Below are 16,804 nucleotides of genomic sequence, written 5' to 3'. Positions count from 1 at the left end.
GTGTCTCCTGAACTACTGGTGATCTTGAATTCTGCGATGTGCATTTGTCGTTTGTAGGGGTGGGGGTGTGTTACTCTTATGGTGGGGGCTGGTTGTTTGTGTGTTATGAAGTATCATGACATCGAATAATGTGTGGGTACTGAACTGTAAATGTGTATTAAGTATATGTTGTGGGTATGTTATTGTATGTTTATATATTTCGTATTGTTCTACGATGTTTAACGTCCACACCTGTGGAGTAACGGTTAGCACGTCTGGCCGCGAAACCAGGTGGCCCGGGTTCGATTCCCGGTCGGGGCAAGTTACCTGGTTGAGGTTTTTTCCGGGGTTTTCCCTCAACCCAATATGAGCAAATGCTGGGTAACTTTCGGTGCTGGACCCCGGGCTCATTTCACCGGCATTATCACCTTCATCTCATTCAGACGCTAAATAACCTAAGCTGTTGATAAAGTGTCGTAAAATAACCTACTAAAAAAAAAAAAAAAACGATGTTTAACTGTGAAATTTTTGGTGTGATGTGTAAAATTTCCATATCTGTTTCTATATTATTGTAGTCATGATTATTGTTGATAATGTGTTCTGCGTAATTTGATGTGATGTAGGGTTTGGTTATAGCTTTAATATGTACATTATATCTTGTTTGAAAGGATCTTCCTGTCTGTCCTATGTAAAAATGTGGGCAACTATTGCATTTTAGTTTGTAAACTCCAGTTGAATTATATTTATTTGAATGTTTAATGTGATTATTTAGATATTTCTGTGTTGTGTTACAAACTAAAATGCAATAGTTCTCCACATTTTTACATAGGACAGACAGGAAGATCCTTTCATACAAGATATAATGAACATATTAAAGCTATAACCAAACCCTACATCACATCAAATTACGCAGAACACATTATCAACAATAATCATGACTACAATAATATAGAAACAGATATGGAAATTTTACACATCACACCAAAAAGTTCACAGTTAAATATCTTAGAACAATACGAAATATATAAACATACAATAACATACCCACAACATATACTTAATACACAATTACAGTTCAATACCCATACATTATTCGACGTCATGATATGTCATAGCACACAAACAACCAGCCCCCACCATAAGAGCAACACACCCCCACCCCTACTATCGACAAATGCACATTGCAGAATTCAAGATCACCAGTACTTCAGGAGCAACTGATGAAGATGTAACATCACGTCGAAACGGGCCGTCTGTCCAAGGTATATACCTTTTTTAAAAATTTTAATACTTTTTACGTGTGACTAAACAATTTTATGTTTTTAACAAACAAAGTGTTAACATGAACTATAATCAATAGATATTTAATTGTTGTTTCTTAGAAACCAAGGAATACAGACAAAAAAAATATTTCCACTTGTTTTTTTGAAAGATGGAACATGACAGTTAAGCGGGAAAGCTTGGAACTACAGTGCTATGTTGCCAATATGGACTACTATGCTGCCAGCTGATGGAAGTTAGCAATTGACGTTAAGATGGCTGACGTTAAAACATTCATTGACAATTGACGCGAAGGTAAAACAATACAAAAATCGACAGAGAATCAAACACGAAACGTACCAATGCTAACATTGTGTGCACAATAAATGTCACCAAGAGAGCTATTAAGCACTCGCCACGTGGGAAAGGTAAGTTTGGCAACTCAACCGTTGTTACCATAGCAACAGGTCTACCACGCTATGTGACATTCAGTTGTTTTTGTGATCGCAACGCTCCTGTCATGTCTCATCTTTCAAAAAAACAAGTATAGTAGGAAAACAACAAACATGGCGACATGGTTTCAACGGTGATACTACATCATCATCTTTGGTTTCAGCCTGCAAGCCGGGTAAATCGCAATAGAGCGAACGCAGAAGCTCCACCCACGACCCCTTCCACTTTTCCCCTACTAGCTCAACAGACACTCTACATGATAGGCGAATGTTGTGTCGAATGCAGATTTCATGTGGGTGGGGATAACTTCCCCTACTGGCGTTCGCTATATTGCGATTTATCCTGCAAGCCAACACGAAAAATAGCAAGCGACCTAATCTCGAAATCCAGCAAGATAGCCATCAAAGCAGCCACCAGAGTGCATTATTTCCAGCAAACGAGCAAGCAGGGTAGCTATCAGCACTCCCAGCTTAGAATCCATCATAGAAATAAGCACTGTAGGAACCAGGCTTAAGTGTTTATACAAAAACAAGCTTTGTCAATACCAAATCTGAGTTTTAAGAAACTAGTGGTGAGGTAGTTCCGGTGATTTTGGAAGTTTTTTTTATTTTATTGGGTTATTTTACGACGCTGTATCAACATCTAGGTTATTTAGCGTTTGAATGATATGAAGGTGATAATGCCAGTGAAATGAGTCAGGAGTCCAGCACTGAAAGTTACCCAGCATTTGCTCGTATTAAGTTGAGGGAAAACCCTGGAAAAAACCTCAACCAGGTAACTTTCCCCGACCGGGATTCGAACCCGGGCCACCTGGTTTCGCGGCCAGATGCGCCGACCGTTACTCCAAAGGTGTGGACTTTTGGAAGTGAAAATGGTTGAATTTGTAAGGGATTTTTTTGTGGAAATGGATTTGAAAACCTAAGAATTTTATAGGAAAAGATTTGAAGAAAAGAAAATTGGCGCATGCACGCACACACATCCACACACACCCATTGACATAGCAGTGAAGCTTCATTTAAAATACTAGTACTAATATTTGGCTACTACAAAACCACTTAATTTCTTCCTCTGGGAACACACTTTAAATACAGAATAAATAAAACTTTAACAAAAATGAATGTGAAATTAAGTTCATTTAAATCCATTAGTTTGCTTTATACCAAGTAAATGAGCAATTTATTCAGCAATAATTAAGGAATTAAAAAAATATAACTTATATTTCATTAAAACTGCCCTCCCTTCTCGGGCCCCGGACCAGAACCACCTCTGCTCATATGTCTGAAAATATGTGAAAAAAATGTAAAGTGATTGATAGATAAGGTCTAAGAGTTCAATGGTCGAGTTGTTTGGACTTTTTCCATTGGTAATTTAAAAAAATTGTTGTTGTTTTCTAATGCCAGGCGTTTGACAATAAAGTCATTTGACCTCTTGCACTCCAATATTTTTCAAAGATATTATCATGACCAGCCACTGAAGCACAGATTTTGAGGTGTTCCGAATCCATTTCTTGGTTTGAGTTGCACAATGGGCAGTTAGGGGACTGATATATTACAATTCTATGCAGGTGTTTGGCAAAACAATCATGGCCTGTTGCCAATCTAAATGCAGCTAAGCTTACAGACGATTTCCGTGGTAAATCGGGAATTAACTGTGGATTATGATACAGAAAGTTCCATTTTTTCCCTTGACATTGTGTTATCAAATTTTGTTTGTTGAAGTCTAAGTATGTAGATTTAATAAATCTCTTCACAGAGTAATACGTAGATTTAGTAACAGGTCTGTAAGTAGCAGTGCTGCCCTTCTTTGCTAAAGCATCCGCATTCTCGTTTCCCAGGATTCCACAATGGGATGGTATCCACTGGAATACAATTCTTTTATTGAGTGATCTCTCTTCGAAACGTTGTGCTACAATTTTTTAAAATTAGCAATGGAAAAAGTCCAAACAACACAACCTTTGAACCATTCACCGTTGCTCTCCCTCCCCCCCCACCTTTCATTCAGCTCTAGGTCTAAGAGTCTCCAATGCAGCTTGAAAATAAATGTTGAAGATATGCAATTCCTGCTAACATCCATTTCATTACCAATGGGCAAAGTAAACACAGAAGCTGCACCACTTCAGAATCAGTTACTGCAGAGAAAAAAGTTATAAAGACTGTTACTGACCAGGGATCTGGGAATAATTTAAAAATCATAAGCACAGGAACGCCATTTCGTACCGCTTTGTAAATTCATTCGGATAACTCACAAAATGAAAGGAAAAAGCTCTAGCTGACTTCGTGGTAAAATATTAGTTTTTACTCCATCTAGCTTATATTGTACTTTTGGTCCAGGGAAAATACTCGTCTTGTCAGAATTAACATTCGTAAAAAAAAAAGACGAGTGTTTTCGTGAAGGAGTATTTTCCCTGTACCAAAAATATACAAATTGAGCAAAGGTAAGTATTTTACATAGACTAATTTGTAGTAAAACGGTTTAAGTACACATTACTATGGCTCATTGGTGCTATTCCCTTTCATTTTCTAGGCTATCCGAAATGGCGTTTCTGTGCTTATCATGGCCTCCATGCAAACGCCACCCCTTGCAAGTAGGCCTATACCTTGGCAGCAAATTGAGACCTCAATTTTACAAGACAGCGCTTACCAGTATCCAGAAGCTTCTTTGTTGACAGAGATTGAAGCTAAATAACAATTCCATTATATGTAATGACAAAGTGTCAACAAATTCAATTGATATACTCTTACCCTTTCAGTATCATGTAACATATCTGCAAATGCTGAACGTGCTATCTCTTGATGGTAATCATAATCTTCATTTTGAAGCTCCCATTCCGATTTTCCTGTCACAGGATTTACTTTTATAGTGAATACACTCATTCTTCTGGAGGTAGAACAATGACGGTGAATATATTTGTGTATCAACCGCCTGTATACTACGCTGAAATTAAATTGCACATAGCTTAACTTCAATAAATCCTTATTATAATTAACATAAATTTTGAGACCATTAGCTTACAGAACTTCGAGATCACTCAAGTTAAAAATGGATCAAATTCCTGCATAAAGCGTAAATTTTAAGCTCCCTTGAAACAATGATTAAATAAACGTAGAATCAAGACACTTTTATTATACCGTAGTAAATTCACATCTAATTTACTGCCATTCATCACTCACATGAAAAAGACATATTGGCTTATTTAAATCTTAATATATGTTGGCCACACTGATTTTCGACATTTCACAAAATTCCCCAATGCAGCTGTGATTAAATCGGACACAGCGGTACGACAGGTCACGTCACGTTGGACATCCTGTACCGCAGGGTTTCTCATACGCAAAATCGAAGTGGTGTATTGGTTCGGAAAAGTCATCACTTATGTTTTAGTTTTAGTGTTTAAAGTAATTTATATAGCTATATGAATTTGTATTTGTTAGTTTAATTAGTATTGTGAATTTATTTACAAACGTGTTACAAAATTAACCTCGCTTTCTGGACGTTCAGACCGACGTACTATCATGGCGACATCCACAGGCGGTGTGGGTAAGTGACTTAGAAAATTGCAACTTAATGCTTACGAAACGCCATCTTAGACCTGTAATTAATAACTTCATTATTTAAATTATGTTGTGAGATCTTTAAAATAGTAGTGTCTGTATATCATTTACCTTAATAGGTCAACATTAAGCAATTTTTTGGACGTACCGGTGTACGCCGCACCCGCCATTTCTAAGGAAAGGTCGAGACATTCACTTCGATGTGGATTGCATTTATAACACTATTAATTTTTGGTTGTTGAATATATTGGGTGTAAGGTAACAATTATATAAGCAATTGTGCCATCTCCTGAATAACCTTGAAGGGAATTGTGTATACTAGGCCTACATAGTAAGGTTAAGAGCAACTGTCCGTCTCGTGGACCCACCTTATTTTGAGTCATGCGTGTGTACAAGCCGCATAAGTGTATTACAACTCGTTGTAACGAAAATATCGCATTTCAGTACCCTTTAATTTTACATTACTCAGAGATCATTTATGACCCTATTTTGGGATTTGCAGCGCTGCTCTGTTTATCATAGTAAGGTGTGTATCATATTAAGATGTTATTGGGATGAATCATCACCTTTATTATATCACAACATTTATAATACGATTAAACGTGAAATTTTGTGTATTTAGTGGTTCAGTTTTAAAGCATAATGTAGGTCTACATTACAGAACCCAGTTTTGGATAAGCGATAATATTTTTATACATCTTGATTACACACTTTTAACATATATATCACTTAAGGAACATGGTTATAATAACTGTCATGTGTTAAAATGAAAACTAAGTTGTAAATTACTAGTTTTGACTAATTTGGACTTCGTATCAACCATCTAGTTCTGAAGATAGTTGATACAAAATCGAAACTACTCAAGCAGGTAATTTACAACTTAGTTTCATTTCGACATAGTGTTGTTATTAGGATATAACCGTATTTTTATACCTTTAAGAATATGGATTAAAATCGTTAAATTTACTTTTTATTATTGCAACTAGGCTATTATGCTAATTACTATTTTAGTAACGATATATAGGGCGGCTGGGTAGCTCAGTTGGTAGAGCAGCTGGCTACGGACTGGAAGGTCCGGGGTTCGATCCCTTTCTCGTTGCCAAACTTCCAGAATGACCCTGAGGTTTACTCAGCCTCCTATAAAATTGAGTACCGGGTCTTTCCCGGGGGTAAAAGGCTGTCAGAGCATGGTGCCGACCACACCACCTTATTCTAGTGTCGAGATCATGGAAAGCATGGAGCTCTACCTCCATGCCCCCAAGTGCCTTCATGCAGTGTGACGGGATACCTTTACTTTTTTTACGTTTAAGTATATGGAATCATTGTACAAAATTATTTTGTGGAAAACAAAAAGGACATACACATTGGAACTTTTAGAAATGTTATCAGCCAATCCGGATGTAACAGTTGTTACATTTTTACTCTTTTGATGTGATATGTTAACCAAAGAAATCTTATTTTATCTAGCCTAATTCTATGGTTAAGCCAATAAATATACATAGGCCTATAAACAGTGGCACTATAAAGTTTCATGTGAAAATTTCAAACCCCCTTCAAGAAATTAGAATATTTAATACTGTAATAGGTATTGGTACTACAATTTTTGGGAACAAGTTTAAAGTTTGTACCTTTCCATTCAGAACTCTGGTTATATATGTTACAAAAAAAAATGAGTTGAGTTTTTTCTGTTTCATAAAGAACCAATATGTATGCTGGAAAAGCTAACTTTCAGAAAAAATTAAAATTTTTCGTAGTATAAATTAATGGATGTTACACCAGTTTTGTAACGGATGTTACGAGTAATTTAGTAATGGTGCTGTATGTCACTGTGACATATAGCATATTAGTTTGTCATACAGAATTCACTATCAAGATTACAAGATAGAGCTTGTAACAACAGTCTCAGAGTTAACAGAATCCCCGTATTAGAGAATTCAGAGATAGCCTCTGCCAGAAATGAAAAGTCCAGATGCTGTATGCACACACATACACACACACACACACACACACTCTCTCTCTCTCTCTCTCTCTCACTCACTCACTCACAGCACAGTGAAGTGTTTTATCATGTTTTGGTCTGAGTTCATAAAATTTGGACCTTGACAGAGAGATATTGAACTTTACTTAAAAAAAAAAAGTGCACGAGTTTTAATCTATTTGCATTTCAAGGTAACTTTTCTGCAAGTGCATTCTTTCGCCAGTTTGATTATCTTTCACTGATTTGAAGTCACGTTTACCAGGAACCTGCCATCCAATCTCATCACTTTCATAACATTTAATCCCATTATTTACCATTTGTAATGAGGTTGATCATTATGAAAGGTTTCTTTCAAGCTTACGAACTACAGCTTTTTTCTAGTGTGGACTATGTGGAAGGGCAGATTGTACTTTGCAAACGAATTTCTTAAAGTAGGCTAGGTACTTGAGCTTTATAGGTTCTGAGTGCGCTTTCAGGTATTGTGTTCTTTTTTGCTTTTTCTGCTGCCTTCTTTCTTCTCCATTCTTGTACTCTTTTTCTAGTTTTCTCTCTTTGCAGCAGGAGTATTTCATCACTTACACACTTAACCTTCTCCTTTTAATAATTATTCTTGTTGCTTTCTCGATCCTTTTTCAAATACTTTTAAGTACCATATCTTTTCATTTTCTTTCTTTTTTACTCTACATTTAGGCATCCAATTCTTGTATTTTCAGCCATCTCTAAATCTGTGGCAGAAACATTAAACTCATATGGTTTTCACTGTTACGGTACACGTATTAGGTTAGGTTAAGTGTACTCTAGACAAGACAGGTGTATTGTAACATCTGTTACGTCTTTTTAAGACAAATATTATGTAAATAAAGGTAGTAAATGTGGGCATAAGTTGGTTGGGATCCCATCAGTACTTCCAGAAGTTTTGGCATAAACCAAACTATAGGCCTACACTACACTTCCAGAAGAACTATAATAAGCTTCTTTTTTAATGGATGTTGCAACATGTACTTACATAATTCAAGTTCGTGTACATTAAAAATAGTGCTTACCTTGAATGTTTTGAATGCTAGGTTGAAAACTACAACAATGCTTCTTTGTTTTCCACCATAAATGAATTCTATTCGCTGATCCATTAAATTATTTTAGGTTAGCCAATTTCAGTATATTTTTACTCAACTTTTGGTGCAGTGCTAACTGTATCATAACATGACAATGTAAATGCTTAAAAAATAAGTTGATATTAGAAAATACACGAGTTTTAGGTTCTACTGCAGATAAAAGTATTTTCCAAATTATAATTTTTTCTTCAAATTCCCACTTTCCACGGATTGGCTGATATCCATTTAGGGTCATTGCAATGAAGAACTTGCCATGATGATCTGAAACATTCAAATTGGTGTTAAAATCTGAACGGTAATTGCTTTTAGGTAGTTTTGACATTTGCGTTAAGGTAAGTTATTATTGAGATTCAAGTGGAAGATGAGTAGAAAATTTTATTGAATCAGGAATAACCGATACAGTATATTTTCACATAATTACCGTGAGGCAGCATTCATTTATCATATAGGCCTATTATATTATTTATGACAAAGTACTGGTAATTCGAGGCTTGCAATTTTTTTATATAGAAAATAACAGAAAATTGACAAATTATTCGGCTGAAGTACTAAAAACAACCTTATTCTACACTTTGGCAATTAGGTTTAAAAATAAATGTATTTTGACACAATTTTATCTTGCATGATAGTTTTTCCGACATTTTTAGCAGATTGTAAAAAATCCCTGCATGAATAATTAGTTGAAGTTTATTGCAATTTGTAGGCTAGTTTTGATTTGATTAAAATTGCGTCGTGCTCTTATTTCGAACATTATCCACTTTTCATGAGATGGAACACTCTGTATGAGCATACTGTCTGATTCTGTAATTTCATAACTGTTTTTATTTCTACAGTAGTGTGTTATTATTGCTGTTTTGTTTTTGATATCAAAATTGTCAGAGAGTAAAAAGGTAGCTTAGAAATAGATTATTATGAAGGAAAAAAATTTAAACAATTGACTGTGAAATGGCTGTACTAGCCAATTCCAAAAATTAGAATGTAAACTATGGGCGTATTTTTAACGCGAATTATGTGATAGGTATTGAATTTTTTACTGATATTAATAGGATCATAGAACGAACTGAGCTCCTCTTAAGAATAATAGCAGCATAGTACTCATTTGCAAAGATAAATTTAACAAACATGATAATGAAAAGCACTGAGTTAGTTCTTCGTACTCAGCTTATACATCTTCAAGAGGTAGAGCTCCTCAGTCGTACCAACATAACTTTGGTGACATCGTGGGCTCAGAATGACGAGGTTCCATCTGACATTTTTTAGCAAAATTTAGATTTTTGTTGCATTGAATTCTGCTACTTCACAGCTATCTACTATATAAATTATATGTTGATTTCTCAATTATTGTTCGTGATAAATTTAGTTTCAAAGATTCTTATCTGCATTGATTTTATTAACAACCAAACTTTTAAAATGCTCTCCTGTAAAATTTACTAAACACTAGATAGAACCACAGTCTATTATATACAGTCGCGAAGCTCAATATGTACTAAAAATGCAAACATGGGTAGTTGCCCACCACTAGGATCGCTACTATCGCCTCATCATCGCAGATCTCTCTCCTAGTAGACAACAAAATATGTTACACTTTCGTTGTGTTCTTTTGGAAAAATTAACATCTTCCTTCCATTATTGAAATATTAAATGCATAAAGTTAATTTATTATTTTAATGAAGTATATTAAATTCCACCATAAACTTGAAGATACCTACAAGAAATAGGTTAATATTATTTTTGTTTGTGCAAAACGAACTGAAATTTACTATAATAGCTTCACTCATTCAAGATTATAGCGATAATTAACTATGAAACCAATAAATATTAATTTTCATTTCCCTTTACAACAATAATAATGGAAATATGAATTAATGGAGTAACTCACGCGTACCGGTACTTGTAGTGTAGGCTTACGTAGTTAACAAAGTGGGATGAGGTTAAGCAATAATAATCACACCAGAATTGGAAATAAAACGTGATCAATAAATTTTATTGTAACAGACTTTTTTTACGTTTCTAGTAAAGTAACAAATAAAAATAACAACAAAATTAACAGCTATAATTAAAAACATATCCTTTGAAAAAAAAAGTAGGCCTAAGCAATAATAATCCCACCAGAATTGAAAATAAAACGTGATCAATAAATTTCATTAAAACAAACTTAATTTTTCTACGTGTCTAGTAAAATATTATTATTCCAATTATTGTATTTTAGCCATTAACATTTTCATTGCAACCAATAACGAACATTTCACAAGCATCAATGTGAAATACGCAATGAGCTAGCACTCGATGGAAATACGACACAGTCCAAAGTCGATCGTGGACAGTCTATTGTTTCTAGTTGCTAACCGCTTGGAGCACTTTATCACGAGATTTGCAAAAAAATCACCTCAAGCTTCGCGACTGTATATAGTAGACTGTGATAGAACCTTGTCATTCTGAACCCTCAATATTACGAAAGTTTCACGCTAGTGTACACTCACACTATGCCTTGCATATATGAATCTCTGACAGGTTAGGTTGGTTTTGTTAGGCTTTTGTTATGCCTTGCATATACGAATCTGTGCAGGAATTTCAAGTTTTAGACAAAGGCTGGAGATTTTTTTTTGTTCTGTGGTGTCATTGCTGGTCTATAATAAGGTAGTGTAATGGCGGATTTTCACTTCATCACCAGAACTAATTGTGCGCTAGTTTAACTGCAAAATTCTATTAGCCACTATATTTATTTTTATTAAAACAGAAAATAACGTCTAAGTATAGTACTACATATGAGGGTTGTTTGAAAAGTTCATACCCTGACATAGAAATTAAAGTAGGATTGTCCTGAAATAATCTTTATTTCTTAACATTCCCTCTGAGATTCACACACTTAGTCCACTGGTGCTGGAATGCTGTTATATCCTTGTATAGGTACGGAATTAAAATTTGGAGTGAGTTTTGATGGGAGTCCACCTGTAGATAACAATTTTACACGACTGTCCACAAGTAGCATATATATACAGGGGCTCTTGTCTACTGCACATGCGCTGTGTATTGTAAGCGGAACTAATAAAGTAAGAGAGCTCCAAACTTTATTTCCGTATCTGTACACAGATTCCTCGAGGCCTGCAAAAAAAGCCTTCTGCTGCTGCAATAACTTCTTCGTCAGGGAACGAGAAAGTCGATAATATTGCAAAACAGGCAACATATTTGCAACCAAGACCTCTTCAAATTATATCTCTATCCAATGCTTTTGCTTCAGTAAAGTCTCATTTTACAAACCTGTGGATCAACAATTGGCTCTCTTCTGACAAAGGAAAAATTTTACAGTCTGTACGAAAGAAACCATATGACCTGGAAATGTACAAAATCTTGCACAGACATGTTCAAACATTTTTAACAAGAGCCAGAACAGGTCACATTGTCACTCAATTGTACCTACACCGATTTCACATTTCTGATAATCCTGCTTGTCTGTGGTGTAATAATCATGATGAAGATCTGGAACACATTCTTCTATACTGTCCATCCATAAACCACAAAAGAAGTAAATTAAAATCATCAGTACCAGTTGCAGAAGACACAGCTCTTCAGTATCTATTGACTACACTCCAACTCTGGCTACTAGCAACAGGCATCTATAATGAACACTGATCAAAATACCCCTCATTTCTCGTGAAAAACAACAACTGAATAGACTACAGTGGACTATAGTGGACTTTATGTTGTCAGCAAACAGCTAGATACATTAAGAAGATTGATTGATTCATTTGACGAAAATTTCTTCTCACCCAAGTGAGTTTTGGGAAAAGAAAGAAATCTGAGGGTGCGTGATCTGATGATAAGGAGGAGGGGGAAAGGTGCAGCAACAATTCGAACCGTAGTTAGTGTAGTTTAGCAACCGCGATTGCAGATGTCTGAGCAGGTGCATTGTTGTGATGAAACAACACTTCTTGGCTATACCCAGCCTCTTCTCATGAATTTTCCCTTTCAGTTGCTTCAGGAGATTTGAATAATATTCTCCGATTATTGTTCTCCCCTTTGGTAGACTATCCCATTAGAATCTCAGAATACGAATACCAATACTTTCCCAGCCGATTGAACAGCTTAAAGTATTGTGTTGTTCAAATGATCTGTCTACAGTAGGCAAATCTCTGATCAAGTTGTCACAAAGTCGTTCATTTGTGGCTTCTCGTCTAACTTTAGTCTTTAAGATTGCTATGCATAGACATTTCGCTAGCTCACATTACGAGTGTGCTAAACTAGCCCCGGCTATCGACTGATCACTTGTACAGGATTCATATCATATCGCTAACACTGGTTTAATAATACGAAAAAGGTTAGTTCGCTGATCATCCACCGGAAGCCCTCACTAAGAAGGTCTATGAAAATGACCCTGGAAGACTACTAATGTTCCTGCACAACCATCACAGGATGCTTATCCTAGTGGAAAGGTCCCAATAAATAAGAAGAACCTGGAGGAGTTGCAGAAATGTTTGTAATACACCGGAGGATATGAACATTTCAAGTCCACACCTGTGGAGTAATGGTCAGCACGTCTGGCCGCGAAACCAGGTGGCCCGGGTTCGAATCCCAGTCGGGGATTTTGAGGTTTTTTCCGGGGTTTTCCCTCAACCCAATGCTAGCAAATGCTGGGTAACTTTCTGTGTTGGACCCCGGACTCATTTCACCGGCATTATCACCTTCATATCATTCAGATGCTAAATAACCTAGATGTTGATACAGCATCGTAAAATAACCTAATAAAAAACATTTCAATGATGACATAGGCTACTGAAGTTGCCGACTGCAGAAGCTGATTGTAATAATGTAGATTCAGAGTTAGAATGTTAATAGGCCATTCTGCCTAAAATGGTTCTCAATATTAACTTTTGTAGGGAAAAAATGTTTTTATATTTTTATTTTATTAATTTTTTTTAAATATGTTCTATCCTGTTTTAAATTGAAACTTCTATCATGTAGATAGGCCTATACACAAAAACAACTGAAACTCTTTAAGTTATTTTCTCTTTATTCTCATTAAAAAGGGATGTATTTTATTAATAATATTATTAATAATTGGAAAAGCACTTCATTGCAGAATCCCCTTATGTGCAGATTTTAAAAACAATTTTAGAGGCCAAAAAAAAAACAACACCAATAATTTTGGCAACACCATAGCAATGTTCAAAATGTGATTCTTTTAAATTCACTACTGTTTTGTCACCTGAAAAAGTTTTCCTGGCGAAGTTATATAGTTATTATTGATTTTGGGGATTTATGAAATAAACTGTTCATTTATACTTAATGGTAACTCTGCTTCTCTGGGATAGCCTTTACGCTTGACCTGTCTGTACTGAAGTTGTTCTGACCCGATTATAACAAATTCTTGTATCTGTAAGAAGAATTTTGAGCCCTAAACAAAGATGAGTCACATCTACTGCAGTCATTCATGTAGTCCTTTCAAATTGAAGTTTTTATATCTCCTCTTATAAGTCATTCAACCTTTGATATGTTTTATAGTTTATGAAATAATTCACCTTTATTCATTACAAGAAATATTGAGTTTAATTCGATTTAGTTTCAGTTACATATTTAATTTTGAATAGTTACGCTGTGGACTTACTAGTAAAGATTCATAGTAACATAACATTATCATTCTGTGCTCTAAATAAATAAGGATCCTTCTCTTGGTTTGATTCTTATCTTTGAAATATTTCGAGATAACATGTATTCCATTTTCAAATCAGACTTCTCTCCCTTATCATATCTGTGGTTTGGTGTTGTGAAATAATTTAATATGTCATAATTTAATAACATATGTTTAATGTGTAGGAAATTCCTTCTCATTTTCGGACATCGTTCTTAAATTTTTTAACTGTTGGAAAGTGAGATTTAATCTTTTAGTGAATGATAAGAAGTACAGCAGAATTATTTTGAGTATGGTGTCTGATATTCTGGACCTTACTGAATGTCTTGTACTTGTCAGTATCACACTGTTCAATATACTTAGTTCAGCCTCTAGTCATTTACGTGGGAAATACTCTAGTTGTGCCTGTGGAGTATATATCCGTGCATGAAAATGTACAGTATGGACCTTCACTTTTTTGGCGTGGTTTAAAAAACTGGCTTTTTTTTAAACCACGCTTTTTATATGTTTAGTTTTGTGTTTGTTGTCCCGCACCGTGGAGTCGCAGTCTAAGGCATCTAGCCTAGGACTCGCGTTACGGAATGCGCGCTGGTTCGAGTCCTCATGGGGGAAGAAATTTTCTCGTGATATTTCGGCCAGTGTATGGGACCAGTGCCCACCCAGCATCGTGATGCATTTGGGGAGCTACAATAGGTAGCGAAATCCGGTTGCGAATGCCAGCTATTACGGCTGGGGGGGGATCATCGTGCTAACCACACGATACCTCCATTCTGGTTGGATGATCGTCCACCTCTGCTTCGACATGTGGGCGTGAGGCCAGCAGCCGGCTGGTCGGTCTAGACCCTTCACGGGCTGTAGCGCCAAGGATTATTATTATTATTATTATTATTATTATTATTATTATAGTTTTGTGTTTGTGAATATACGAAATTTAAATTTCGAGACAAGCTGTAGACAGATTTTTCGCCTTCTGTAATTTGTCGTTAAAAACAAGAGATCATAACACAAAATAGATTACAGCAGCCTATTTGTTATCCAGAATCTTTGTTCCCCCAATAATATCTCGACAGCTTTGTATATCTTGTACAGTTGAATATTGTATTTGCACAAAACGTAAGGCAATTGGTTTTTTTTTCTATTTTCATTTGTACAGTAATTCTGTGGCTCCGGGCAAAATGTAATATCATTTCTTACATGTTTTTCAGGAGCAAGTATTTAAAGTTTGAACGACCGTACAAAATAAATGTAATCATGTTTCATAACAAGGGTTAGAGATAAAAATAGCAGATATATGCATGTCATCTTGTGCCACGATAAAGATACATATTATCGTGATGCACAACATATAGCAAAATCTCATTTTCGCCAAAAAAAATTGGCACCACCTTTTGCCTCAGAACCACAGAATAAAATTATGAAATAGCAGTTTACGGATATTTTCGTCTGAGACATTGCATGAAGTATTAAATGGGGTAAAGTTTCAATTGCGTTATACTACCTCTGTTGTATACGCTAGCTTGCTTAGTACAGATAGTTCATTTTACGAGGAATGCTTGAATTACAGACCAAGCAGGAGCAGAATTGTGCGCTGTGCAAGCGATCTTAGCCCATGACATGTCCTATACAAAGTCCTGGGTTCCAACATATCTTGACTCAGTTGAGTTTGAAGTTTACTGTGGTGTACACGTGTTTTGTGAGAAGATGACATATAGGCCTACTATTGAAGAACGAATTTATCTAGTGGAGTGTTATGTAAAGGAAAAACAATTATAACAAATGCATTCGTAGATTTGTGCGCAAATTTCCCAATTCAACAATTCCTACACAGTCTTGGGTTTCGAAGTTAATTAAAAAGTGGGATACAACAGGTTCAGTTTGTGACAAGCCTAGGCAATGTAAATGACATGTTTTAACTACAGTAGAACCCCTATTATCCGTGGTAATGAAGAGGGTGGAGTGAACGGTTAATCGAAAAAATCGGATAATGCGTACTATAAAAGTTGTTCGTAAACTAAGTGCATAATACAGTTTTGTCATTTTTACCGTGGTCTTTTCTTTTAACATGCTACGTAGTGGATCATCAGTTCACCAATTTAAGTCTAGTTTTCACCGACGGGTTTTTAATGGCCAAGGAACACCTTGTCTGTGGAAAGACAGGAATAGTAGAGATCTCATGTTTTAGATTTACAAATTCGATGGACTTTATATTCTGTTTTTCATTAAATCGCGCACAGTCGTAATTCCTATCTCGTATTGTGATCAGACAGTTTCTCATTTCCCAAACCACTCAATTACTTGCATTTTTTTCGTAGCAAACACGTTTTCTTTTGACACCTGTGGAAGACATTTTGCATAGAAGTTAGACAGTACGATCACTCGAAGAGTAGATCATAATGCGTAAGAGTAAAGGTTTGTGAAAAAAACACTCTGTAGAAAACAATTTCGTACTAATATAACGTACAGTACTCATATTTTTTCTATTAAAAACAAAAAGAGCGAGAGAGAAAGACAGTCGGATAATCCACCAGTCGGTTAAAACGTTAACGGATAATCGGGGTTTTACTGTATAGAAAAACTTGAAGATACTACAGTGCAATTGAGGAGCGTTTTTGCAAAAGTCGATAGATGCAGAAATTTTCGAAAGAGAGTTACATATGGATATCATATGTTTTCTACCTCCGGAATCGATCTATGAAATCATATTTACCAAAACTTGATTCATACCGTATATAGAGACTACCAAACCTTCCAGGTTTTTTTCAGAACTCGATAGATCCTGTCACTTAGTGTAATTTCTGTAAAATCTTGATTTCTGCATCTATCGACTTTTGCAAAAACGCTCCTC

At 35.6% G+C, this 16,804-nt stretch overlaps 2 protein-coding genes across 7 annotated transcripts in view; one reads left to right on the top strand and one right to left on the bottom strand.

Annotated features, from left to right (window-relative positions):
• The window catches only part of LOC138703672 (protein arginine N-methyltransferase 7-like), a 49,020-nt gene extending 43,584 nt beyond the window's left edge, over positions 1 to 5,436 (bottom strand). Inside the window, exons 1-2 of one of the 6 annotated variants that reach the window (XM_069831759.1) lie at positions 5,355 to 5,436; positions 4,434 to 4,626 (exon numbers count right to left, since the gene is read on the bottom strand). In XM_069831759.1, coding sequence (XP_069687860.1) covers positions 4,434 to 4,626; positions 5,355 to 5,413 — 252 coding nt within the window. In that variant the 5' untranslated portion in view covers positions 5,414 to 5,436. Of the gene's footprint in view, positions 1 to 4,433; positions 4,627 to 4,704; positions 5,004 to 5,354 lie in introns of those variants that run through there. The other 5 variants (XM_069831758.1, XM_069831764.1, XM_069831760.1 and 2 more) reach the window with 5 other exon arrangements.
• Positions 4,959 to 16,804, top strand: part of Uev1A (Ubiquitin-conjugating enzyme variant 1A) — a 28,353-nt gene continuing 16,507 nt past the window's right edge. The window contains exon 1 of the mRNA XM_069831768.1: positions 4,959 to 5,229. Coding sequence (XP_069687869.1) covers positions 5,205 to 5,229 — 25 coding nt within the window. The 5' untranslated portion in view covers positions 4,959 to 5,204. The remainder of the gene's footprint in view (positions 5,230 to 16,804) is intronic.

Source organism: Periplaneta americana, chromosome 7 (genome assembly GCF_040183065.1).
Source record: "Periplaneta americana isolate PAMFEO1 chromosome 7, P.americana_PAMFEO1_priV1, whole genome shotgun sequence".
NCBI lineage: Eukaryota > Metazoa > Arthropoda > Insecta > Blattodea > Blattidae > Periplaneta > Periplaneta americana.
Note: the sequence above shows the minus strand (reverse complement) of the source record. Positions and strands in the feature narration are given on the sequence as shown.